General features: G+C 44.3%; 2 protein-coding genes and 1 pseudogene across 10 annotated transcripts; all 3 read right to left on the minus strand.

The window, feature by feature from the left end:
- Positions 1–1,739: 1,739 nt before the first annotated feature.
- Positions 1,740–3,832, minus strand: LOC112238444 (mucin-19-like). 9 transcript variants are annotated; one of them, XM_042306057.1, is made up of 5 exons: positions 3,701–3,832; positions 3,556–3,614; positions 3,293–3,454; positions 2,474–3,226; positions 1,740–2,419 (listed from the first exon to the last, which is right to left on the minus strand). In XM_042306057.1, exons 1-5 carry the CDS (start codon positions 3,727–3,729, stop codon positions 2,376–2,378), a joined length of 1,047 nt encoding a protein of 348 aa, XP_042161991.1. In that variant the 5' UTR covers positions 3,730–3,832; the 3' UTR covers positions 1,740–2,375. The 9 variants fall into 9 exon arrangements, with proteins under 9 accessions (XP_042161991.1, XP_042162017.1, XP_042161999.1 ...); XM_042306083.1 differs by having other exon boundaries at positions 1,740–2,700; positions 2,896–3,226; positions 3,701–3,829; XM_042306065.1 differs by having other exon boundaries at positions 1,740–2,962; positions 3,020–3,226; positions 3,701–3,828.
- A 6,531-nt stretch (positions 3,833–10,363) lies between these two features.
- On the minus strand, positions 10,364–13,388 carry LOC112238443 (bromodomain-containing protein DDB_G0280777-like). Its single transcript, XM_042306089.1, has 5 exons — positions 13,285–13,388; positions 13,139–13,191; positions 10,792–13,048; positions 10,679–10,713; positions 10,364–10,598 (listed from the first exon to the last, which is right to left on the minus strand). Exons 3-4 carry the CDS (start codon positions 12,153–12,155, stop codon positions 10,704–10,706), a joined length of 1,374 nt encoding a protein of 457 aa, XP_042162023.1. The 5' UTR covers positions 12,156–13,048; positions 13,139–13,191; positions 13,285–13,388; the 3' UTR covers positions 10,364–10,598; positions 10,679–10,703.
- Positions 13,389–19,008: 5,620 nt separating this feature from the next.
- Positions 19,009–23,102, minus strand: LOC112238441 (annotated as a pseudogene).
- Positions 23,103–27,372: the final 4,270 nt, after the last annotated feature.

The raw sequence follows: 27,372 nt of genomic DNA on the forward strand, positions 1-27,372 counted from the left end.
AATCAACACCAGGAACGCACAATCCCTCCATCAGTCCTCAGACTGTCCGCAATAGGCTGAGAGAGGCTGGACTGAGGGCTTGTAGACCTGTTGTACGGCAGGTCCTCACCAGACATCATCGGCAACAACGTCACCTATGGGCACAATTCCAGCGTAGCTGGACCAGACAGGACTGGTAAAAAGTGCTCTTCACTGACGAGTCACGGTTGTGTCTCACCACGGGTGATGGTCGGATTCGCATTTATCGTTGAAGGAATGAGTGTTACACCGAGGCCTGTACTCTGGAGCGGGATCGATTTGGAGGTGGAGGGTCCGTCATGGTCTGGGGCGGTGTGTCACAGCATCATCGGACTGAGCTTGTCACTACAGGCACTACAGGCATCTCAACGCTGTGTGTTACAGGGAAGACATCCTCCTCCCTTATGTGGTAACCTTCCTGCAGGCTCATCCTGACATGACCCTCCAGCATGACAATGCCACCAGTCATACTGCTCGTTATGTGCGTGATTTCCTGCAAGACAGTACTGTCAGTGTTCTGTCATGGCAGGCGAAAAAAGCCCAGATCCCAATCCCATTGAGCACATCTGGGACCAGTTGGATCGGAGGGTGAGGGCTAGGGTAATTCCCCCTAGAAATCTCCAGGAACTGGCAGGTGCCTTGGTGGAAGAGTGGGGTAACATCTCACAGCAAAAACGGGCAAATCTGGTGCTGTCCATCAGATGCACGGCAGTACTTAATGCAGCAGGTGGCCACACCAGATACTGTTACTTTTGACTCCCCCTTTACTCAGGGACACATTTCCATTTCTGTTAGTCATGTCGGTCTGTGGAACTTTTTCAGTTTGTCTCAGTTGTAGAATCTTATGTTCATACAAATATTTACACGTTAAAGTTTACTGGAAATAAACAGTTGACAGTGAGAGGACGTTTCTTTTTTTGCAGAGTTTATATTAACTTCAGTTGCAGTGAAATGATAAAATTGAATCTTTAAATTGTCTTGGGAACAGGAGTGGATAAATATTTCTCAGCCTCTCGGGGAAAATGAACATGTAATGTGTCATCTTTGACACTTGCAAGCAGACCGCATTTCAATCACATTCAATACACACCCAAGACTAACTGAAGTTACCATTCTCAGCATTCCATTTCCTTAAAATCTGTCAAAATGACATTTGGCACAGGACCAATGTTTCCACTGTGTTCTAGCATGCTACCTGGTCCTTAAATCATTTTACCTGTTAAGATGACTAATGCATTTATTCTAGCAATGTAAGAGATTTGTGAGCACTACTTTAGTCTTCTGGGGCAACAAGTTATGACAGAAGAGAAGCTGCATGTATTAAAATATAGTTGACAAATGGCCTACCAAAAGGAAGTAAGCAGAAACTTTTCTAAATTAGGGGTGAACATAGCCATTAAGCTCAGTAATGGTGGATCAAATTGAGCAAGTAGCCCACTTTAAATGAATTTGACAGAGTCAGACAACCATGAGACGTTTCACCACAAAAACAGAATTGATGGTTACATGCCACAGTAGCCCATCTCCAGGGTACAAGCTTTCTCAGGTTTTTGTAAAACAGGATTTGATGTTTACATGTCAACACAAAATAAATACTTTAGTATCCCGAACGGGATATTGATGGTCAGTGGCTTTAACGTAGAGCCAATCTTGGGATTTGTCAACCAGCAGCAAAGAAAATAAATTATATATTTCAAATCCAAAAGAATAGGAACATTCCCTTTTACTACAAATTGCACTGGCAACCAACACGGTTCTCAACCAGCTAGCCAAAGGTAGACATTAAACACACAGTATTTCAAAACACAAGGAGGCACTTAAAGTACAATATTTTATTGTTTTACAAGTAATGCAGGGTAGCATGAGCAGCAGCATCTCCCTGGCCGACGCAAAAGCATACAGTGGAAGCTTAAAGAAAGTGTCAGCAACAACTTGGATTTGTCATCTAAAGGATGAATCTACCATTGCAATTCTGTTGATAGATGATTAGTACAAATGATTTCTAAATCAGAACGCAAAGTGCAGGTGAGTGTAAAAGTTGCACATTACATCCCAGTAGACTTCCCTTGTGGCAGGGCACCTTTAGCAGGTTGTGAGTTTTTAGCAGGTGGGGATATGCTTGGTTCAGAGATGCCAACGTCCTTGAGAGTATCTCCGCTATCAAAATGGTATAACCTCCCCAGTGGTGTGGCAGGTTTGGGAGTAGACAGTCTTGCCATTCTCATACACAGATTTGTAAATATATTGGGATGAGAACTGACTATTCAACGATGCTGCCTTGAACGCTGATGGAGCTGAGACATTGGGTACTTTCATTGGCCCCATCAGACCCAAAATCCTGAGAAACACCACTGCTGCTAAAATCCATGTTGCTTGAGGAGTTGGCCCTCCTGTTCGAGGCCTGTGGCTTCCGCCGAGGCAAGGGCGCCTGTGGCTTCCGCCGAGGCAAGGGCGCCTGTGGCTTCCGCCGAGGCAAGGGCGCCTGTGGCTTCCGCCGAGGCAAGGGCGCCTGTGGCTTCCGCCGAGGCAAGGGCTCCTGTGGCTTCCGCCGAGGCATTTGAACCAGATTTGATGAGGTACCGACTTGATGAGGTACTGTGGCCGGTTTCTTCACCTAAGGTATTTGGGACAGTCGTTACGCTTGATGAAGCATTATGGATGGCCGCTTCCGAGGCATTATGGCCAGTTGCTTCCGCTGTCGAGGCACTGTGTCCAGCTTCTTCACGTAAGGCATTTGGGCCAGTCGTGGCACTTGCTGAGGTATTATGGGTTGCTGCTTCTGCTGAGGCACTTGGGTCGGATATGTCACCCAAGGTATTTAGGCCAGTCGTGACGCTTGATGAAGCATTGTGGGTGGCCGCTTCCGAGGCATTATGGGTGGCCACTGGCATGGCACTGTGCCCAGTTGCTTCCACTACCGAGGCACCATGGCCAGTTGCTTCACCTAAGGTATTTGGGCCAGTCGTGACGCTTGATGAAGCATTGTGGCCAGTTGCTTCACCTAAGGTATTTGGGCCAGTCGTGACGCTTGATGAAGCATTGTGGCTAGTTGCTTCAGCTAAGGTATTTGTGCCAGTCTTGACGCTTGCTGAGGCATTGTGGGTGACTGCTTCTGAGGCACGGGATCCGGTTGCTCCACCTAAGGTATTTGGGCCAGTCGTGACGCTTGCAGTGGCATTACGGGTGGCTGCTTCACCTGCCGAGACACTATGGGGCTTCACCTAAGCATTGGGCCAGTCGTGGCGCTTGATGAAGCATTGTGGCCAGTTGCTTCGGGATCCGGTAGCTTCACCTGCCGAGACACGGGATCCGGTAGCTTCACCTGCCGAGACACGGGATCCGGTAGCTTCACCTGCCGAGGCACGGGAGCTGGTAGCTACCGCTGCATTGTGGCCAATTCCTTTTAATTGATTTTGGGGAATATATCTATAATTACCTACGAAAGAAAAGGTTCAAATTGTAAAATGCCATCATTTGAAGTTCTGCTATTTATACAGTGTTACTTTTACTGAATTATATGTGCAGAACAAAACACACCTTTAGGTGGAGGATAACAGTTTATCCCTCCAATTAGCAGGCAACAAATCCAAGAAATTCTAAATAAAAATAAAAACATCCTAGTCAGTTAAATACCTTTAAAACATGGAAGACAAGGGAATCAAACTAGAGCCATACAACTTACCTCAAAGTCATTTCAAAACTCACAGCCATTTTTCTCCTCAAATCCTCAGTATTCAAAACTAATGGTAGCCAGACGCCTTACCGGAAGATCCCTGATATTGTATCTGATTGTCTTTTTTTGCTGCGCCTTACAAAGGAATCCTAGACCCTTCTAATCTGGCTGGTTAATTAGGTACATCTGCAAGCCACTGAACATAATTTCCATTGGTCCAATTTCCCAATTGAGATTAGGTGCGCTTGATTTCATTCAGCTGGTGTGCTTAAGGGTTTGCGCATTCATGGACAAATCCAATGGTTTCAAAGAGTGAACTCTACCTACCCAGTGCACTGGGTGAGCTTAATCAAGTGCACCTTTATTTCATGCTAACTAAGATCCTGCCAGGGGCTTTTGCAGGTGCACCCTCAGTCATCCGGTAGAAGTGTGTTGTGCAAAAAAAGTAGCCTCACTTTGCCTTGATGACAGCTTTGCACACTCTTGGCATTCTCTCAACCAAGTTCATCTGAAATGCTTTTTCAACAGTCTTGAAGGAGTTTGAACATGTGCTGAGCACTTGTTGGCTGCTTTTCCTTCACTCTATGGTCCAACTCATGCCAAACCATCTCAATTGGGTTGAGGTCGGGTGATTGTGGAGGGCAGGTCATCTGATGCAGCCCTCCATCACTCTCCTTCTTGGCCAAATAGACCTTACACAGCCTGGCGATGAGTTGGGTCATTTGTCCTATTGAAAAACAAACGATAGTCCCACTAAGCGCAAACCAGATGGGATAGCGTATAGCTACAGAATAGTGTGGTAGGCATTGTACCTTGAATTCTAAATAAATCACAGACCATATCACCAGCAAAGCACCCCCACACCATCACACCTAGTCCTCCATGCTTCATGGTGGGAACCAGACATGCGGAGATTATCCGTTCACCTACTCTGTGTCTCACAAAGAATGCATATACAATTTCATCCCATGTCATGAGTCTTTGGCCAAACAGGCAGTCGACTACAGCAGGCAATTGTGCTAATTTGTGTCAATGTTTGTGAAATGAGTTCCATGTGACACATTATGCTAGCTAAGCTTCCCTGCTAGTGCCTTGCCGGCTTCATCATTGGAATTTAAATGGATCCATTTAAGGTCTGAGTTCTCATACTATGTAGTTAGATGATTTCACCAACAATACTTGGTTTAGAAAAATTGACTTGTTCTTATTTCGCCATTATTTAACCAGTTAGGCCAGTTGAGAATAAGTTCTCATTTACAACTGCGACCTGGCCAAGATAAAGCAAAGCAAGTGAGACAAAAACAACCACACAGATACACATGGGATAAACAAACGTACAGTCAATAACACAATAGAAAAATCTTTATACAGTGTGTGCAAATGAAGTAAGGAAGTACGGCAATAAATAGGCCAATAGTGACAAAGTAATTACAATTTAGCAATTTACACTGGGGTGATATATATGCAGATGAGGATGTGCAAGTTGAAATACTGGTGTGCAAAAGACCAGATAAACAAAAACAAATATGGAGATGAGGTAGGTAGTTGGTTGGATGGGCTATTTACAGATGGGCTGTGTACAGCTGCAGCGATCGGTAAGCTGCTCTGACAGCCGATGCTTAAAGTTAGTGAGGGAGCAATAAGTCTCCAATTTCAGTGATTTTTGCAATTCGTTCCAGTCATTGGCAGCAGAGAACTGGAAGGAAAGGTGGCCAAAGGAGGTTTTGGCTTTGGGGATGACCAGTGAAATATACCTGCTGGAGCACGTGCTAGGGTTGGGTGTTGCTATGGTGACCAGTGAGTTGAGATAAGGCGGAGCTATACCTAGCAAAGACTTATAGATGACCTGGAGCCAGTGGGTTTGGCGACGAATATGTAGCGAGGACCAGCCAACGAGAGCATACAGGTCGCAGTGGTTGGTAGTATATGGGCGTTTTATGACTAAACGGATGGCACTGTGATAGACTGCATCCAATTTGCTGAGTAGAGTGTTGGAGGCTATTTTGTAAATGACATCACCGAAGTCAAGGATTGGTAGGATAGTCAGTTTTACGAGGGTATGTTTGGCAGCATGAGTGAAGGAGGCTTTGTTGACGTTCTGTTGTCTGTTTGGGAATATCTTTGTTTATTGATAGGTTAAACCGTTCCAGGCATTGTAAAGATCAAGTACACTGAATCCACTTTTTAAGACCCTGTGGATCGATACATGGACTTGCAGGAAGAATGAGCTATAGGTTAAAAATCTATTGACGCTCATGTGAATCAATATAGGAAACAACAAAAATCTATACATTTAAGCTAGAAATATCAGGTTTTTGCATGGGCTGCATCTTAATCCTCTTTATCCGCCTGCCCATGTCGCCCTTCCGCATCTGGTGTACGGGGACGAGCTACAGCTGAGTTTGTCAGACAATGTGACATAACTGAAATCCATCTTCTCACGAAAGTGTCTGTGGCATCTGAACGGTTTGGCCTACAAACTATTATGACCACTATGGAAAGGGGAGACTCACAAACATGGTTCCGTTTTGCTCTACGACCAACAAGTTTCACGTACTCATCTGAAGGTAACCCATACAAACTAATGGAAGTATGGAGGTAGTTGTGCCAACATACATAAAGGGTTAAATATGTGCCATCACCAAGATATTGGACAGACTTCAAAACTTTGCCATTTATAAAAAAGGTGTTATTCAATGTGTTTCTGTGGGCTATGGTAGCAAAGGCAAAATTCTATATTTTATCAAAACATTGCGATAAAATGTTGATACCTAAATTGTCCCAAAGATTCATGCAGCTAATTGATCATGGTTGAACGTTTAAAACAATTCCTTATGTTAGCTCCCTAAGGCTCAGACTGAGGTTTAAGAATACGTCTGGATTGTCAACACCGTGTACAATGCATGCTTACATAACTACATCTAGAGCGTTGGACTAGTAACCGGAAGGTTGCAAGTTCAAATCCCCGAGGTGACAAGGTACAAATCTGTCGTTCTGCCCCTGAACAGGCAGTTAACCCACTGTCCTAGGCCGTCATTGAAAATAAGAATTTGTTTTTGACTTGCCTAGTTAAATAAAGGTAAAATAAAAAATAAAATTCAGCCGCAACAGCATTAATGGGGTCAGAAACTGATGTTGATTGATTAGGCCTGGCTCGCAGTCGGCGTTCCAATTCATCCCAAAGGTGTTTGATAGGGTTGAGGTCACGGCTCTTCGCAGGCCCATCAAATTCTTCCACACCAAACTGTTTCTGTATGGACCTTGCGTTGTGCACAGGGGCATTGTCATGCTGAAACGGCAAAGGGCCTTCCCCTAAACTGTTGCCACAGTTGGGACCACAGAATTGTCTAGAATGTTACTGTACGCTGTAGCATTAAGATTTCCTTTCACTGGAACAAAGCGGTCTTGCCCAAGCCATCAAAAACAGCCCCAGACCATTATTCCTCCACCAAACTTTAGTTGGCACTATGCAGTCGGGCAGGTAGCGTTCTCCTGGCATCCGCAAAACCCAGATTCGTCCTGCCCGATGGAGTGAGCAGTCTCTCCAGAGAACTCACTTCCATTGCGATAGAGTCCAATGGCAGCAAGCCTTACACCAAGTGTTGTAACCGAGGACAAACGATTATGTGGTACAGCATTGTTCTGAGAGTGTGTGTGGCCTATCACATTAACAGGACTTATTTGACTGGGGTAACATTTGACAAACTGACTTGGAAAAGTGTCATCTTATGACTGTGCCACGTTGAAAGTCACTGAGCTCTTCAGTAAGGCTGCATGCATGGCTGTGTGCTCGATTTTATACGCCAATGAGGACAAAACAGCCGAATCCAGTCATTTGAAAGGGTGTCAATATACACAAAATATGACCATGAGGAAGGTCTGACATTTCGCGACTTGACAACACTAATGTAGAGCCAATCTTTGAATAACCGGTAGCAAATGTAAACCCCAGATATCTGAAAACTGAGCCACATTCCCTTTTACTACAAACTGCACTGACAACTCACATTATATGTTTGAAATCAGCAAGCACAGTGGGCACAGGAGAACCCTCAGTATTTCAATTACACATTTTTATTGATTCAATCATGCAAGAGTAGCAAGAGCACCGGCAACTTCCTGGTCAAAACAAAAGCATGACTAAAACCTGAAAGAAATTAAAACAGTGTCAGCAACAAAATCTTATTTCATCAATTTGACATTAAAAGTCTCACCATCAGCTTCTAAAGGATGAGTCCACCATTAGATTTTCCTGTTGGCCGAAACATGGTTAGTAAAAAGGACTTCAAATTCAGAAAGCAAAGTTAAGATCAGATTAAAGTTGTACGTTAACTTGTAGGATCCTTTACTAGTGTTGGGTATGTGCTTGGTTCAAATATGCCAACGCTGTCATTGGGAGCTTTTCCACTGTTAACAGAAAACGTTCCCAGGAGTGTAGCGGGTTTTGCCATCCTCGTAGTGCGATTTGGAACTGTAGGAACGGATTGGGATGAGAACTGACTGTTCAACGATGCTGGCCTGAGAGCTACCAGAACCACCATCTTTAGTGCTTCCGTATTGCTTCTGCTGAGACATGGGGCCAGTTGCTTCTGGGGCATTTGGGATGGCAGACTTGCTGAGATATTGTAGCTGGTTGCTTCTGCCGAGGCGGCATGGGATCCGGTTCCTTTTGTTGCTGGGACACAAGAGACAGTTTAGTTTCTTTAACTAGGCAAGTCAATAAATTCTTATTTACAGTGACCAGCTACTTGTAAAGCCCACCGGTCAAACCCTCCCCTAACCCGGACGACGCTGGGCCAATTGTGCGCTGCCCTATGGGACTCCCGATCACAGCCATTTGTGATACAGCCCTGATTGAACCCGGGTCTGTAGCGACGCCTCTAGCGCTGCGATGCAGTGCCTTAGACCGCTGCGCCACTCGGGAGGCCTTCTTGCAGGGGCATAGGAGCCGGTTCCTTTTGTTGCTTTAGAATAGGAGCTGGTGTCTTTTTATATCGATAAGTACCTAGGAACCAAGATAATTCAGCATAGTAAAATGCCATCATTTAATAAAGTTATTGGCACTATACAAAGTGTTATTTGAAATTAATTACTGTGTGCAATACAAACACACCTTTAGGTGGCGGATAGCAGGTTATCCCTCCAATTAACAGGCAACAAATCCAAGGAATATTAAAAATGTTATTTTATCCTAGTCAGTTAAAAACACAGCTACCTGTAAAACCTGGAAGAGAAGAGGAATCCAACCACAGCGCGTAGTGAACATAGCTGAGGTGCACCCATGACCAGCTCTGAAACCAGATTGCATAGCGGAGAAGGTACGGTGGGATTCGAAATGGTCGGTAATCTGTTTGTTGACTTGGCTTTCGAAGACCTTAGAAAGGCAGGGTAGGATAGATATGTCTGTAGCAATTTGTGTCAATAGGATCGTGGACCAATCCAATGGTTTTATAGAGGGAAATCTAACTATCCATTGCACTGGGTGAGCTTAATCAAATGCACCTTTTAATGCAGGCTAATTAAGTTCCTGCCAGGGGCTTTTGCAGGTGCATCCTCAGTGGTCCGGAAGAAATGAGTTGTGCAAAAACGTTGCACACAAATTGAGATTGTGTCCAAAAATTCCATACTGTGACAAATTAAATGAAGTTGTCTGTTGACGTATGCTAGACATGAGATTGCTGTTGGACAAAGTGTAACTTCTTGTAGAAAATTCAATGCATATACAATTTCATTCATGTTCATGAGTCTGGCCAAACAGAGTCAACTACAACATGCAAATATGTCAAGTTGTGCAAAAGTCCTGGGTGACATCTTATGCTAGCTGAACTGTCATGCTAGTGCCTTCCAGCTTCCACTTTGGAACTTAATGGATCCATTTAAGGGCTGAATTCTCACAATACGCAGTGAGATTAATAATATCTTAAGGAAAATGATCATGTTTGAAGATAGTCTATACAGAATATATTTGTTAATTGATAGGTTAAACCATTGTAGAAATCAAATACACCGAATCCATTCCATAGGAGCCTGTGGTACAATAAATGGACTAGGAGGAATGGGCTACAGGTGAAGAGTATTGAGGCAGTCAAAGTAAAAGGCCCATCAAAATCCAGTTGAAGCTAGAACATTTTGAATGGGCTGCGTCTCAAGCCACTGCAGCCGCCTGTCGCCCTTATGCATCTGCAGTGGACAGGGGCCGAGCTACAGTGGTGTTGGTCAGACACCCCAAAAATGCAGTCTCAAAAACATCTATAGCTTCAGAACGGTTTGGCCTACAAACGGACCGTTATGGGAAATTGACTCCCGAACATAGTTACGTTTCCCTCTATGACCCCACAATTGTAAGACAGGTAACCCATACAAACAGAAGTATGGAGGTAGAAGCATCCAAAATAACATTTGAGTCAACTAGATATGGAACAGACACTCCTAAACTGATTTAACTCTGCCATTTGTGGTATGGGCTATAGTATAAGGCCAAATGCAATTTTGAAACCAAATGGTCACTCAATTCTAGTAGCTAGATGAGCCATGGTCTGACCATCTAAAAACTATTCCTTATTTGTTATCTTACTGACCAACAACTTGGACTGAGGTTGAAGACAGTCTCACTGTATACAATGCATGCCTACATCTAAAGTATGAACATACGAAGAATGTCTGACAACTCACCCCTTGACAAATGTAGACCCAAGCTTTTATTTTGAACAACCAGTAGCAAAGGTAAAAGATTAGAAAACAAAATAATTAACTGAACAGTCATTTTTACTACAGACTGCACACCACCTGTTCTCAATTAGCAAGCAATGGACAGGAGAACCATTATTTCACAGAGACAGGGCATTTTTGGAAGTAGAACTGTTCATGTACTCCCTCACGCTAGAGTAGCAAGAGCACCAGGCACTTCCTGGTCAAAACAAAAGCAGAAAGAAATTTAGTGTCAACAACATAGAATGTTAAGTAACCAATGTCAAAAACAATTCTCACCATTAGCTTCTAGAGGATGAATCCATTACATTTTCCTGTTGAAAGATATGGTTAGTACAAAGGACTTCAAATTCAGAGAGCAAAGTTCAGAGCAGGTTAAAGTGAACCATTACCTTGCAGAATCCTTCACTAGTGATGGATAGACGCTAGGTGCACCAGTACCAACAAAACTGTCCTTGGGAGCACTTCCACTGTCAACAGGCATAGCCTCCCTAGGAGTGTAGCGGGTTTGGGAGAAGACAGTTCTGCCATTCTCGTAGTGAGATTTGGAACTGTAGGAATAGATTGGGATGACACCCGACTGTTCAACGATGCTGGCCTGAGTGCTACTAAAGGCACCATCTTCAGTGCTTTCGTAGTGATTCTGCTGAGACATTGGGGCCAGTTGCTTCTGGGGCATTTGAGCTACATGCCATAATTGCTGAGGCATGGGGGTCAGTTGGTGCTGTGGCATGGCAGTGTGTTGCTTCCGCTGCTGGGACATTTGAGCTGGATTCCCCACTTGCTGGGGTATGGTGGCCGGTTCGTTCTGCTGTGGTTCAGCAGCCGGTTGCTTCTGCGGTAGAGCTGGTTGCCACTCTTGCTGAGGCACGTCGGTCAGTTCCTTCTGCTGTAGAGGCATGGAGGCCAGTTGCTGCCGTGACATTTGAGCTGGATACCACACTTGCTGGGGTACGGCGGTCGGTTGCTCCTGCGGTAGAGGCGTGGAGGCCGGTTGCTTCTGCTGCTGGGGAAATTCAGCTGGATGCCACACTTGCTGATGTGTCTGCGGCATGGCGGTCAGTGCAGTGACTTGTTGCTTCTGGACCATTTTAGCTGGATACCACACGTCATGAGGCTGCTGGGGCATAGGGGCCGGTTGCTTCTGTGCCCGATGCCACACTTGCTGAAGCATGGCAGCCGGTTGCTTATGTTGCTGTAAAATTTGAGCGGATTGCCACAGTTGTGGTGGAATGGCGGTCAGTTCCTTCTGCGGTAGATGCATAGGGGCTGGTTTCTTCTGCTCCTGGAGAAATTGATCTGGATGCCACAATTGCTGAGGTGGCTGTGGCATGGCGGTCGGTTCAATTTGCTGCCGAGGTTCAGTAGCTGGTTGCTTTTGCTCCTGAGGCATTTGAGCTGGATGCCATACTTGCGGGGGCATGGTGGCCTGTTGTTTCTGCTGCATTTGAGCTGGATGCCACTCTTGCTGGTGTATGGCGGTCAGTTCCTTCTGCGGTGAAACCATTAGGGCTGGTTGCTTCTGCTGCTGGGGATATTGAGCTGGATGCCACTCTTGAGGCATGGTGGTCAGTTCCTTCTGCCGCCGAGTTGCAGCTGCTTGTTGCTTCTGGACCATTTTAGCTGGATACCACACATCATGAGGCTGCTGGGGCATGGGGGCCAGTTGCCACACTTGCTTATGCTGCTGGGGAATTTGAGCGGATTGCCACAGTTGTGGTGGAATGGCAGTCAGTTCCTTCTGCAGTTGACGCATAGGGACTGGTTGCTCCTGGGGAAATTTGGCTGGATGCCACTGAGGATCAGCGGTTGGTTACTTCTGGGGCATTTGAGCTGGATACCACACTTGCTGAGGTTGCTGGGGCATGGCGGTCAGTTCAATCTGCTCCTGAGGATCAGCGGCCAGTTGCTTCTGGGGCTTAGCTGGATACCACACTTGCTGGGGCATGGCAGTCAGTTGCTTCAGCAGCATTTGAGCTGGATGCAACACTTGCTGGTGCATGGTGGCCGGTTCCTTCTGCTGATCAGGTTCAGTAGCCAGTTGCTTTTGCTGCTGGGGCAATTGAGCTGGATGCCACACTTGCTGGTGCATGGTGGCCGGTTGCTTTTGCTGCATTTGAGCTTGATACCATGCTTTCTGGGGCATAGCTGTTGGTTGTTTCTGCGGTATAGGCATTGGAGCCGGTTGCTTCTGGGGCATGGTGGTCAGTTCCGTCTGCTGCTGAGGACCAGTAGCTGGTTGCTTTTGCTGCTGAGGAATTTGAACTTGATGCCACACTTGCTGAGGTATGGAGGCCAGTTCCTTCTGATGCAGAAGTTCAGTAACTGGTTGCTTCTGGGGCATTTGAGCTGGATACAACACTGCTTGAGGCTGCTTAGGATAACTGGCCGGTAGCGTCTGCTTTTGGCTCATGGCGGCCGGTTGCTTTTCCTGCTGGGGCATTTGAGTTGGATACCACATTTTCTGAGATGCCTGGGGCATGGGGGCCAGTTGATTTTGGAGGATGGCTTCCAGATGTGCATGTTGCTCTTCGGTCAGCTGCGCTTGCAATTGAGCTGTTGGAGAGTTGAAATTACCATATCCTTTAGACCTAAGTGGGCCTGTATAGAGCCATGCTGCATCAGAACCTGGTGCAGGATACCCATCACCTAGGTTAGATAAAGAGAAAAGGTAAAATGCCAGCCTTTGAAGTTATTGGTACCACAACTGTTACTTGAAATTAATGTGTAGAAACTCACTTGATGTAGAACAGGTTATCCCGCCAATTAGCAGGCAACAAAGCCAAGAAACTCTTTAAAAAAAAGAAAGTCTGTTATAAACACAGCTACCTGTAACACCTGAAGGACAAGGGAAACAAACTAGAGCAATACTTTTAAAAACCTACCTGAAAGCGATTCCAATCATCACTGCAATTTTGCTCCTCAAAAGCTCCCCAGTAATCAGAACTAATGGCTGGTATAAGCCCTAACATAATATTCCTTATGCTCTTTTTTGGTTGCTCCTTCTTTTAAACAAATCCCAGACCCTTCTAATGTCATTGGCTAATTAAGGACAGCTGTAAGCCCCTGAACTACATTTGATTCCTAATTCCAAATTGATCCCTAAATCCTACACCTTGGCCTAAACACTTCTGTGCATCAGAAATGATTGAATAGGTATAAGCAATATGGCAACAATTGCATCCAGCCTATCAGAAGGCAAGGTGATGCAATTCCCATATTGCTATAACATATCTGATTGTTTCAAATGCCCAGTGACTAAGTGGTAGGTGTAGGGGCTAGGAGTTGATTTGGAATTCAGAAATGTACTCAGGTGTGGTTGATTCTCTAATTGAGTTCGTGACATGTTTGACAGCCCTTACTCTAAAGCACGCTTCATACTCATTACACAGAGGGCCGAGTGTCTGTGGGATTTTTGCTCCTTCCTTGTACTTGATTGCTGAATTAGGGCCACTAATTACTCCCCTCACCTACAGTAGTTGTCTAGGTCTTAATTGAAAGGAAAAAACGAAAACCTACAAACACTAGGCCCTCCATGTAATGAGCTTGACACTCCTGCTCTTAAGTAGGAAACACATTTTGTCTTGGCACTTCATTGATCGGTTTAAATTATTGCTTGTACAAAATTCACTTGGTTCATTTGAAGATTAGAGGCTAAATGAGCAGTTAGGCACCATTATTTTACACATGCCTTCTTTTCAACCGTGTGTTTCATTCAGCATAGCAACAGTAGATGGTTAACATGTTTCAGTTGCACATAGTGCCACATCTTGGACAAATTCTGAATTCAGACAGACGCCAATTAAACACTCACATTATGCAAACACTGCACACACATATGCTTTGATGAGCTGAGTCTTTAATTTTTCAGAGGCAAACATATAGTAGGGCTCGTTTGAGTGGTAAGGCCAAAGCAACTGACTGTAGACCAAAGTCAAGAAGTAAAGTCAGGAGAGGTGCATCTGCTACAACCGAAATTCAGATACTGTCGTTTTTCCAACAGCAAGGCTCAGATCACCATGGCAGGGTTGCCATTGTTTATAAAAGGTTTCCTGTATAATATCAAAAAACATGTCTCCAACACCCAATCACAAACTGAAATAATTGATGTTACATTATACAATCAATAAATGAGAGAGAGCCTCAATCAAATTGCTTCCTGTTTCAGTCATGTTCTTGTTCGCGTGGGTTAAACAAAAATAATAATGATTGGGTGACAATGGAGCCCCCACATGACAGGTGATGGCTGCAGGATGAAGTTGGTGAAGAGCAATTGCAGAAACTTGGAGATTCTGCAGATTTTTGTGAAGTTCATGCAGTCGACATATAGACTCACGTGGTAAATGTTTTATCCCCAGAACGCAAAACACTTTGAAAGGCGGTAACCAACAATTGTCACCGACTTGACAATAGTGATCAGCTCGAAGGTGCCCACTATCTCCATAAAATGTCTCCCTCATGTGGATGAAATAAAACACAAGACCACAACCCATCTCCTCATCCTCTGACCGTCTACCCTCCTTTGTGGAAGCTTTTTTCCAATGTTGTCTCAACTTTGATTGCAGTACACATCCACAAACACAAACTCGAATGCAACTGTTTAGATCACATCAAATCAAATTTATTTATATAGCCCTTCATTACATTAGCTGATATCTCAAAGTGCTGTACAAAAACCCAGCCAAATCAAATCAAATCAAATTTTATTTGTCACATACACATGGTTAGCAGATGTTAATGCGAGTGTAGCGAAATGCTTGTGCTTCTAGTTCCGACAATGCAGTAATAACGAGCAAGTAATCTAACTAACAATTCCAAAAAAAAACTACTGTCTTATACACAGTGTAAGGGGATAAAGAATATGTACATAAGGATATATGAATGAGTGATGGTACAGAGCAGCATAGGCAAGATACAGTAGATGATATCGAGTACAGTATATACATATGAGATAAGTATGTAAACCAAGTGGCATAGTTAAAGTGGCTAGTGATACATGTATTACATAAGGATGCAGTCGATGATATAGAGTACAGTATCAACGTATGCATATGAGATGAACAATGTAGGGTAAGTAACATTATATAAGGTAGCATTGTTTAAAGTGGCTAGTGATATATTTACATAATTTCCCATCAATTCCCATGATTAAAGTGGCTGGAGTAGAGTCAGTGTCATTGACAGTGTGTTGGCAGTAGCCACTCAATGTTAGTGGTGGCTGTTTAACAGTCTGATGGCCTTGAGATAGAAGCTGTTTTTCAGTCTCTCGGTCCCAGCTTTGATGCACCTGTACTGACCTCGCCTTCTGGATGACAGCGGGGTGAACAGGCAGTGGCTCGGGTGGTTGATGTCCTTGATGATCTTTATGGCCTTCCTGTAGCATCGGGTGGTGTAGGTGTCCTGGAGGGCAGGTAGTTTGCCCCCGGTGATGCGTTGTGCAGACCTCACTACCCTCTGGAGAGCCTTACGGTTGAGGGCGGTGCAGTTGCCATACCAGGCGGTGATACAGCCCGCCAGGATGCTCTCGATTGTGCATCTGTAGAAGTTTGTGAGTGCTTTTGGTGACAAGCCGAATTTCTTCAGCCTCCTGAGGTTGAAGAGGCGCTGCTGCGCCTTCCTCACGATGCTGTCTGTGTGAGTGGACCAATTCAGTTTGTCTGTGATGTGTATGCCGAGGAACTTAAAACTTGCTACCCTCTCCACTACTGTTCCATCGATGTGGATGGGGGTGTTCCCTCTGCTGTTTCCTGAAGTCCACAATCATCTCCTTAGTTTTGTTGACGTTGAGTGTGAGGTTATTTTCCTGACACCACACTCCGAGGGCCCTCACCTCCTCCCTGTAGGCCGTCTCGTCGTTGTTGGTAATCAAGCCTACCACTGTTGTGTCGTCCGCAAACTTGATGATTGAGTTGGAGGCGTGCATGGCCACGCAGTCGTGGGTGAACAGGGAGTACAGGAGGGGGCTCAGAACGCACCCTTGTGGGGCCCCAGTGTTGAGGATCAGCGGGGAGGAGATGTTGTTGCCTACCCTCACCACCTGGGGGCGGCCCGTCAGGAAGTCCAGTACCCAGTTGCACAGGGCGGGGTCGAGACCCAGGGTCTCGAGCTTGATGACGAGCTTGGAGGGTACTATGGTGTTGAATGCCGAGCTGTAGTCGATGAACAGCATTCTCACATAGGTATTCCTCTTGTCCAGATGGGTTAGGGCAGTGTGCAGTGTGGTTGAGATTGCATCGTCTGTGGACCTATTTGGGCGGTAAGCAAATTGGAGTGGGTCAAGGGTGTCAGGTAGGGTGGAGGTGATATGGTCCTTGACTAGTCTCTCAAAGCACTTCATGATGACGGATGTGAGTGCTACGGGCGGTAGTCGTTTAGCTCAGTTACCTTAGCTTTCTTGGGAACAGGAACAATGGTGGCCCTCTTGAAGCATGTGGGAACAGCAGACTGGTATAGGGATTGGTTGAATATGTCCGTAAACACACCGGCCAGCTGGTCTGCGCATGCTCTGAGGGCGCGGCTGGGGATGCCGTCTGGGCCTGCAGCCTTGCGAGGGTTAACACGTTTAAATGTCTTACTCACTTCGGCTGCAGTGAAGGAGAGACCGCATGATTCCGTTGCAGGCCGTGTCAGTGGCACTGTATTGTCCTCAAAGCGGGCAAAAAAGTTATTTAGTCTGCCTGGGAGCAAGACATCCTGGTCCGAGACTGGGCTGGGTTTCTTCCTGTAGTCCGTGATTGACTGTAGACCCTGCCACATACCTCTTGTGTCTGAGCCGTTGAATTGAGATTCTACTTTGTCTCTGTACTGGCGCTTAGCTTGTTTGATAGCCTTGCGGAGGGAATAGCTGCACTGTTTGTATTCAGTCATGTTACCAGACACCTTGCCCTGATTAAAAGCAGTGGTTCGTGCCTTCAGTTTCACACGAATGCTGCCATCAATCCACGGTTTCTGGTTAGGGAATGTTTTAATCGTTGCTATGGGAACGACATCTTCAACGCACGTTCTAATGAACTCGCACACCGTATCAGCGTATTCGTCAATGTTGTTGTCTGACGCAATACGAAACATCTCCCAGTCCACGTGATGGAAGCAGTCTTGGAGTGTGGAGTCAGCTTGGTCGGACCAGCGTTGGACAGACCTCAGCGTGGGAGCTTCTTGTTTTAGTTTCTGTCTGTAGGCAGGGATCAACAAAATGGAGTCGTGGTCAGCTTTTCCGAAAGGGGGCGGGGCAGGGCCTTATATGCGTCGCGGAAGTTAGAGTAACAATGATCCAGGGTCTTTCCACCCCTGGTTGCGCAATCAATATGCTGATAAAATTTAGGGAGTCTTGTTTTCAGATTAGCCTTGTTAAAATCCCCAGCTACAATGAATGCAGCCTCCGGATAAATCGTTTCCAGTTTGCAGAGAGTTAAATAAAGTTCGTTCAGAGCCATCGATGTGTCTGCTTGGGGGGGATATATACGGCTGTGATTATAATCGAAGAGAATTCTCTTGGTAGATAATGCGGTCTACATTTGATTGTGAGGAATTCTAAATCAGGTGAACAGAAGGATTTGAGTTCCTGTATGTTTCCTTCATCACACCATGTCACGTTGGCCATAAGGCATACGCCCCCGCCCGTCTTCTTACCAGAGAGATGTTTGTTTCTGTCGGCGCGATGCGTGGAGAAACCCGCTGGCTGCACCGCTTCGGATTGCGTCTCTCCAGTGAGCCATGTTTCCGTGAAGCAGAGAACGTTACAGTCTCTGATGTCCCTCTGGAATGCTACCCTTGCTCGGATTTCATCAACCTTGTTGTCAAGAGACTGGACATTGGCAAGAAGAATGCTGGGGAGTGGTGCACGATGTGCCCGTCTCCGGAGTCTGACCAGAAGACCGCTTCGTTTCCCTCTTTTTCTGAGTCGTTTTTTTTTTGGTCGCTGCATGTGATCCACTCGGTTACACTGGTTGTAAGGCAGAACTCAGGATCCGCATCGCGAAAAACATATTCTTGGTCGTACTGATGGTGAGTTGACGCTGATCTTATATTCAGTAGTTCTTGTCGGCTGTATGTAAAGAAACCTAAGATGACCTGGGGTACTAGTGTAAGAAATAACACGTAAAAAAACAAAAAACTGCATAGTTTCCTAGGAACGCGAAGCGAGGCGGCCATCTCTGTCGGCGCCGGAAGTACGCTCTAAAACCCCAAACAGCAAGCAATGCAGGTGTAGAAGGCACGGTGGCTAGGAAAAACTCCCTAGAAAGGCCAAAACCTAGGAAGAAACCTAGAGAGGAACCAGGCTATGTGGGGTGGCCAGTCCTCTTCTGGCTGTGCCGGGTGGAGATTATAACAGAACATGGCCAAGATGTTCAAATGTTCATAAATGACCAGCATGGTCGAATAATAATAAGGCAGAACAGTTGAAACTGGAGCAGCAGCACGGTCAGGTGGACTCGGGACAGCAAGGAGTCATCATGTCAGGTAGTCCTGGGGCATGGTCCTAGGGCTCAGGTCCTCCGAGAGAGAAAAAGAAAGAGAGAAGGAGAGAATTAGAGAACGCACACTTAGATTCACACAGGACACCGAATAGGACAGGAGAAGTACTCCAGATATAACAAACTGACCCTAGCCCCCCGACACATAAACTACTGCAGCATAAATACTGGAGACTGAGACAGGAGGGGTCAGGAGACACTGTGGCCCCATCCGAGGACACCCCCGGACAGGGCCAAACAGGCAGGATAACCCCACCCACTTAGATAGCTATGCATATATCTCCAGCCCCCTTAAATCTGCCACAGTGTTTTCCCTATTCCGACTGATGTTTCCGCTTGCATTCCATGTCTGATAATTATACTTGATTCAAAGTCTGTGCCTTGAAAATTCCAATCTCCTTTTCTTCTCCTGTTTCTTTCAGCACAGCAGGCAGACAATCTGTTCTTTATTCTGGTATTTTATATTCACCCCGAGTGCTCCAATCCTTCTGTACTTTATTGTACGGCCCTTAATGTCTAGAAATCTGCACTAACTTCCCTCTTCCACTGCTGTAGGCTGGCCTACTGTAACTGGAAGGCAAATGTATGTCACTTAAATCAGACCGTGTTCAAATACTATTTAAAATATTTCTATTAATTTCACATACATTCAAAGTAAGTATTCAGATCTTTTATTTGAAAAGATAAGTAGTTAAATGTTATGTATTTGGAAATACACTTGGAAAGTGTTTGAAAAACTCAAAATTACACACTATTTTACACTCCAATGTATTAAATAAGTATTTGAAAATACTGTCAAATAATACAGTTTGTATTATAACCCAGATATTATAACTCAGATACTGAAATACACATGTTTTTGATTACAGGTCTGCACTTAAATGTAGCATTTGCATGAAAATACACAGATATATATTGTATTATACTGCATCACATTCCATTGTATTTGTTGTTTCTTTGCGATTGCATTTGAAATCCTCAACTGTTATTTTTTCTGAAGACAGATTCCAATTCTTCTTTCTCTGTTAGACCCTCCAGGCCCTATTAGTCTACTGAGGTCAGTTTGTTGTGATTGTAACCATCAGATCAGTGCCAACGCTGACAAACTAGGCTAAAATCTGAGTGGTGAGTAGCCACTGAGCTGTGGTCAACTCACATGTGGCAGACTTTCCCTCTCATAAAGACACACCACGCCCGCCAGAGCGCACACACACAGCCTACACAAGATTCAGGCAGAAAACAATACGGACTCCAAAACAGACACAATAATTGTCACAAAGCTAATTATTTACATTAATTTATTTGTTTATTTTACAACTCAGTTTTAGGATGCCTGCTTTTAGGATGCCTCTCCTGCCTGCTTCACCTCCTAAAAAGATTTTGAGAAGCAATATACAGTAGATATATTAAATGGAGACCACTCAGTATAATTTATTGCTGCTTTCTACATATTATCAAAGCCACTGAAACGTATACTGCGCCATAGATATGGGTTCAAATAGTATTAGTTTTCTTTCCAATACTTATTTACCTGCTCTTAATTGAGCTTGCCTGTCAGAATGGAACCAACAAAATAGTCCAAAAAGTGCAAACCCTGTCAATCTGGCAATCCAGGCAGGCTCAATCAACCTTCAAAGGCATTTGAAAGAGAACCAATACTATTTGAACTCAGGTCTGTTTTGACCTCTGACCTTGAGATTGCCTTGTATGAATGACTGGCAGAATTCCCGCACACGCTCGGTGGAGATCTCTCCCTCGGGCATGAGCCACTTCATATCTGAGTCTCCGTCATAAATGCCCACGCGGGGAAGGTCACGTGACGTCAGGCTGAAGTAGCCCAGAGATTTCTCATTGGAATTCACCCCGTACCAGCACTAACAGGAACTATGACAAAGAAATCATGGTAATGTTCAGTAGAGCACACTGTAGCAAATACGTTTGGCAACAGAAACTAAAACTAAAATCTGTGATTTTATTGGATGAGACCAATGTCAAAAGTAGTGCACTATATATAATATACAGTACATTGAGATTCTGGGACTCAAAACATCGGACTCCATTGATCCAATTTGCAAATTAAATTCAAGATTCAATGAAATAGTTGATTCAAAAGAGTCAATTCCAAATAGGGGATTAGGGACATTATCTCAAGATTTGAATCAAATGGCCGATATAACAGAGGTTTTGTTGAGTCGCTCTTTTCAGGTCCAGTTGCTGCTTGCCTGCTCTCACCTTCCCAACAAATTCTGGGGCCAGAGCTCCTAGTCGGTCCTTGAGCACTTTATAGTCACCACTCCCCCTGTTGATGAAGGAGGTGTGCCTTCACCTCAGACTGGAACAGACCCACTGCTGTCTGAGAGGAGAGGAGAGTGAGAGAGCTATAGGAAATAGATATCAAAATAGGCATGTGCCAGTATATTAACTGTCTGTAGGTGTAGTCTGGTTATATGACTGAACATGAAAGGCTAATAATACAAAGATGTGCTGGCAAGATGTAATCATAACAGGGCTGGTATAACTGTTAATAGGTGCTGTTGTATAGAGTAGTGTGTAAGGTGTAGATGAACAGTGCTGTGGTCAGTGACTACCACTTGGTTGTACTCGGTGATGTAGCGCAGCTCGTTCATGGTGATAAAGCGAGCAAGGCCGTCCGCCTCCACTTTCTTGGTCTCAGAGAGCTGAAGGTTGTCTTGGTGGTTATCTGCCTGAACACACACACACATAAATCACATTTTTCAGTTGATATTTTCTTGTAAATTTGTTGTCGAAGTAGTTGTAACGGGAGTCAAGCAGGTGATTTCTGATGGACAAAGTGAAAGGTGTGGTGTAGTAGTTTACTTTTCTGAAGATGGAGATCGTGTCAGACGCGATGCTGAGTTTGGCCCATGCCTCCTTATCGCTGCACAGAGCCACAGGGATATGCTTCACAGACTTAGCTGCCTCCACAAACTCCTTGTAGCCAAAAGTCTCATCTGAGGGAGTCTGATAGAAAGAGGGAAAGAGATTGCGAGAGAGAGAGAGAGAGAGAGAGAGAGAAGGGGGGTAGAGAGAGGGGGCAGACAGAGAGGGAGAGAGAATGTTTGAGTCTATTAACACTCACTACAGTGATATACTATTGAAGTCTGTTTTTGAGATTCAAATTGCCACTTAGCCCATGTGAATTTCAGTGAATAATATTTAGGTCCCTTGTATTTGTCATACAATCATCCTCAAAGAATGTCTTGAAATAATATTTTGGTCCCCAGCAGGTACATAGCAGTCCACCATTTACTCTCTCTCTCTCTCTCTCTCTCTCTCTCTCTCTTTCTCTCTTCCTTCCTTTCTTTCTTTCTTTCTTTCTTTCTCTCTTTCTCTTTTTCTCTCTCTTTCTCTCTCTTTCTCTCTCTCTTTCTCTCTCCTCCACTCCTTTCTCTCTCTCTCTCTTTCTCCTCCACTCCTTTCTCTCTCTCTCTCCTCCACTCCTTTCTCTCTCTCTCTCCTCCACTCCTTTCTCTCTCTCTCTCTCTCTCTCTCTCTCTCTCTCCTCCACTCCTTTCTCTCTGTCTCTCTCTCTCCTCCACTCCTTTCTCTCTGCACCACTCCTTCTCTCCACCCTTCATCCCACGCTCTGTTTACACTTGTTTACAGCGACCTCCTCTGTGCCAATTCCTCAGATGCATCCTCATTTTCTTGTCCAGCAGCCTGCCGTCCGCCAGCCAGCCATCATCCCCCGCATGACAGCGATCGTCCCCCGAGTTTGGCCAAAGGGCTCGGGCCGCCACTTGACACTCTGGGACGGCCGCCTACTATCCTCAACGCAGCGCCAGCTAGTCACTTCATATGCCAAGTGTGTGGCCAGCCACAGGAAATAGTTTCTCGCCAAACCTGACAGCAGCTGGGACTGTAGCTACAAACAGTCAACAGTGCACAGGAAGGAATGCATGTTTTTGTTTTTTCTCGTCTCAAATCTGAGTTATGGTTTATATCTGGCTGGCCCCATCCGGCCGCACGTTAGTGGTGTAGCGTCTAGCCAACGATGCTAAAAATCTGCATTGCATTTCCCTCCCTCCCCTCCCATCCTGCCCTTCCCACGCTTTTTTCATGTCTGACCTCAAAGAACCCGATGACGACCACCTCAGAGGCTTCGATGAAGGCCTCGGCTGCAGTGACATCAGTCAGGGTTGGGAGGGCGCTGTCCACCATTCCATCTCTTTAGAAACACGGAGAGGAAAAATCCATCAATCTGTAGAATGGCTCTCTTCATAGGCTCAATCCCAATGTCAATTTCAGCATACCATTTAGAACGAAGCAATGTATTGGGCATATATATTCTAAGGGGTATACTGGTGTGCATATCGTAACATAGACGTCAAAAAGATAGAAGAGAACATCACGCCACATGGCCGTTTCCTCGTGCTGCTGATTGGTGCCTGTATGAGAAGCTGACAGGTGTTATTGGTAGGTTAAATTCAGCGAGTGTTGGATTAGGTGTCACCGTGTCAGTTCATGAGTGTGGCTGGGTGGGTGGGCACACACGCGTATGACTAAGGATGTACCTCCTAATCTGAGGATAAACATGCAAAAAAATTTTTTTTTTTTTCTTCAGAATCTCAATATGAAAAAATCCCAAGCAGTCAAATCTGACACATATTTTCAGCCTATACAGACTCCTCACTCAACAAGGATGTATATCTCTAGTATAATCCAGATTGTTCGGTACATAAATATCTGTAGTATCTAAATGGTCTAGTCAACTTGAAGTGGGCATATATTTTCTTTATCCCTTTTCCCCTACTCATTCTGTAATGTCCTGCTGTTCACCTAAATGACAGCATTACTTTTCTGACAGAGCAATGCCACTTTATAGGAATTTGATTTGTATGCATGCGTGCATGTCGTTCAATCTAATGCAGGGTTGGATGTGGCCCTCCCTCCTGTGGTGACTTGACCACACTGCACTCTGACTCAGCAGGGTGTTTATACCTACCGATGACACTGGTCTGGCCATAGTGGTGGCACGCAACAGGCAGCTGTTTGGTCTGACCGACCCTAGAGAATAAGCCAACCAGCTATTTTAGTGTCCAACGGACACGCAACAAACCAAACATTTTGTAACATGTTTATCTTTGGAAGATGTATTAATGAAGCAGGAGAAGTATTTTAGATTGTTGAATATGTAGTATGATTTATTTATTTAAAATAAAGTTTCAATTAAAAGCAATTTGAGGATTCCAAGAGGAAATGTGTGCTGAAAATTTGAGAATTTGTTTAAGGTGTATAGATTTTCTATATTATAGAGTCTGAGTACGCAAACTAGCCAAAGTACAGTACACTATGTGCCATTTAAAAATGAACCAACGAGCGGCTTAAAGGATACTCCATTAAAAAATGATCTTTTGGTATTTTTCACATTAGTCCACTGTTGAACTAACTTGCATAACACATACTCATGATGATGTGGCAAGTTACAATTATATTTTTGAAAGTCCTATGTCTTGAACATTTGATCGCTGACATTCAAAGCCTTTTGGGACTAATTAAAAAAATACCAACATTTCATTTTTTGAGGAGATTATTCCATTAAAATGAAAGCAGTTCCCACATTTGAAAAGATTGCCCTCTAATACCAGAGTCACCTGTGTCACAGTCCTGCTAGATGTTTCATAAACAGCTTGTAACCAGCTCAAGACTTTTCATAGCGAGGGCAATTTGCCAGGTGTGGACTGTCCTCAATCTAAAGGGAATCCTCCTTGGTTAGCGTAACCCAGGGTCCCTGGGACTTCCCTACCCTAAACCCTAACCTTAACCGCAACTTCCCTTAACCATAACCATAGCCTTAACCATTTTTTATGTCAACTTCAGTGTGGTAGGGATATACGGAAGATCCCAAATAGCAAGGACCAATCCTCCTTAGTGATGAGTTGTGGGACATCCCTATCAGCAATAACCTAAGTGACCCTGTAGAGTTCTCACAACTAGATATGATTTTATCATATTTTTATTTGTTTATAATATTGTAAAACAATTTAACTGTATAATTAACATGTACTCTAAAAAAAAAAAGAGAAACAAATATATCTACATATAGCGTACCAGTCAAAAGTTTAGATACACCTACTCATTCAAGGACTTTTTAAATTTTAAATTTTACTATGTTGTACATTGTAGAATAATAGCGAAGGCATCAAAACTATGAAATAACACTTATGGAATCATGTAGTAACCAAAAAAGTGTGAAACAAAAAGAAAACAAACTCAACATCAAGTCTCTATGGTAAGGTGTCTCTATGGTCATTGTTGTTCCTGAAAATAAAAATGGGAGTTCATTTCATATTATCCACGACTCTAGTGTGTGTTGCTTGCCACATTCCAAGTGCTTCATGTCCCTCTTACATACTGTAACTTCCTGTATCTACACTACAGTATAGTAAACATGTAGGTATAATCTGTTGGTTGTGCAATACCTTGCAATGTCAACTGAATGATGAAAGTTGATGATGTCAAGTATCGTGATATGTGTCAATCTTGTCTTAGCTCCCTTTGGCGATGTGAACGTGTGAATTTAAAAGATCCCTCAACATGCTCTAGTTATATCTCATATCGGGTCTCAAGCAGGCACTTTTTTTGTTTCATCCTCTCTCCAATCAATATAGGAGAAAGTTACATACACATATCCCATGTTTCTGAACAAATGTTTAATATCAGATAATAACTAACCTGGTGAATAAGGGCTGAAACGTCGCCAATAAAAACCTCATGAGAGCATAGATTGCAGTGTTCTAAGTTTACATTTACCTTTGGTATCTTTCTAACCACCTCAATGTCTGCAATGTACGCATGGGGCTCCCGAGTGGCGCAGTGGTCTAAGGCACTGCATCTCAGTACTAGAGGCGTCACTACAGACCCTGGTTCGACTCCAGGCTGTATCACAACTGGCTGTCCCATAGGGCGGTGTACAATTGGCCCACCGTTGTCCGGGTTAGGGTTTGGCCGGTGTAGGCCGTCATTGTAAATAAGAATTTGTTCTTAACTGACTTGCCTAGTTAAATAAAAAAATAAATACATGTGAATCTACTGTATGTTGGCCTGTACGTGTATATTATTGTGTATATTATTAACAGAGTATTAGTGACAGTAAGGCTTCTTAAGAGCTAAACTCATGAGAGCCTCAAAACATATGTTGTGTCTCTACTCCACTCAGACGGTCACCACTCTCTTTGGCATATCTCTGTATGAGCTCATATGTATGTACAGTATCTATATGTATCATAGCTGCATGATCTCATATCTATGTATCCATAGCTGCATAGCTGCATGATCTCATATGTATGCACAGTATCTATATGTATCTATGTATCCATAGCTGCATGATCTCATATGTATGCACAGTATCTATATGTTATGTATCTATATATCCATAGGTGCATGATATCCTTCCCCCAACTGTTGTGACCTCGAACTCCAATTCATCAACGTTTTGCTCAGACTTAACACACTCATTGTTACATGTTTCTGACATACTCTACTCCACTTAGCTGATCTCCTCCTCTCTTATTCCCACTTTTTCACTCCTCCTGATCTCCTCCTCTCTTATTCCCACTTTTTCACTCCTCCTGATCTCCTCCTCTCTTATTCCCACTTTTTCACTCCTCCTTTTGCCTCTGATGTTATTTCACAGTCTAGTGAATCAAAAGGTTTCCTTCCACTACAGTCCCAGAATAATCTCTAGCTTTTGGAAACAAATGCTTTGTTAAAGAGACTAATTACATGTAAGGCCTTTGCTGTAAACTGGCCCGGGTGTTTTAAAACATGTTGTAAAATCTTAACACTGAAATACTGCCAAAAACATTTGGAATGAGAAGAGGAAAACGAGAGAGTTGGACAGAGACAAATGAATGTTCAAATTCGTGCATCTTCTGATTTTCTTGTCTGAGAGAGAAAGAGAGAAGGATGAGAAAAGTGAAAGCTGATTCATGGTGACTGAGTTTGAATTTATAAACACTTGTAATCTGAGAAAGAGATGATGACTGGACAGATAGATGGGTGGGTGATGAAAGAGGCACACGTGAGAGCATTACTATGGCTTTATCACTGATACTCTGAGAGAGTTAATACTACACACAGGCTCGGGTGTTCAGTCCCAAGGTAGGTTAAGCATCTCAACAGGCAGAGATCAATCCAGAAGGTGATGATGGGTAAACACACCTGACAACAACCAGGTATAACGTGAGATGATGGTGATGGCACATCCGCCGCGTATTTCTATGTTTTTAAGCTCTCTACTTGTCAGTTCCAAACGGGACTGATTATTTGTATTTTTATCCTTAACATGGAAGATAGAATTCAAAGCAAGCAGTGCACTGGAATGACATTCAGATTTACTGGAATGGCATTCACTCTCATGGGATGGGTGGCCAAAAAGAACTAACTTAAAGCCACACCCCCAATAAGCCACGAATATGACCGCATTGAGGCATATGTCACTGTGCTTCTATGGCAGTAAGCACCATGCCACTGCAA

This window comes from Oncorhynchus tshawytscha, linkage group LG02 (genome assembly GCF_018296145.1).
Source record: "Oncorhynchus tshawytscha isolate Ot180627B linkage group LG02, Otsh_v2.0, whole genome shotgun sequence".
Lineage (NCBI taxonomy): Eukaryota > Metazoa > Chordata > Actinopteri > Salmoniformes > Salmonidae > Oncorhynchus > Oncorhynchus tshawytscha.

Excerpts from the sequence above, each read along its gene's own strand:
- LOC112238444 (XM_042306046.1), bottom strand. The coding sequence starts at position 3,729 with ATGGCTGTGAGTTTTGAAATGACTTTGAG. Across the intron at positions 3,615-3,700 it reads AGTTTTGAAATGACTTTGAG|AATTTCTTGGATTTGTTGCC; the intron begins GTAAGTTGTATG and ends ATTTTTATTTAG. Across the intron at positions 3,227-3,292 it reads AGGTGAAGCTACCGGATCCC|GTGTCTCGGCAGGTGAAGCA; the intron begins GAAGCAACTGGC and ends TGAAGCCCCATA.
- LOC112238443 (XM_042306089.1), bottom strand. The coding sequence starts at position 12,155 with ATGCGTCAACTGCAGAAGGAACTGACTGCCATTCCACCACAACTGTGG.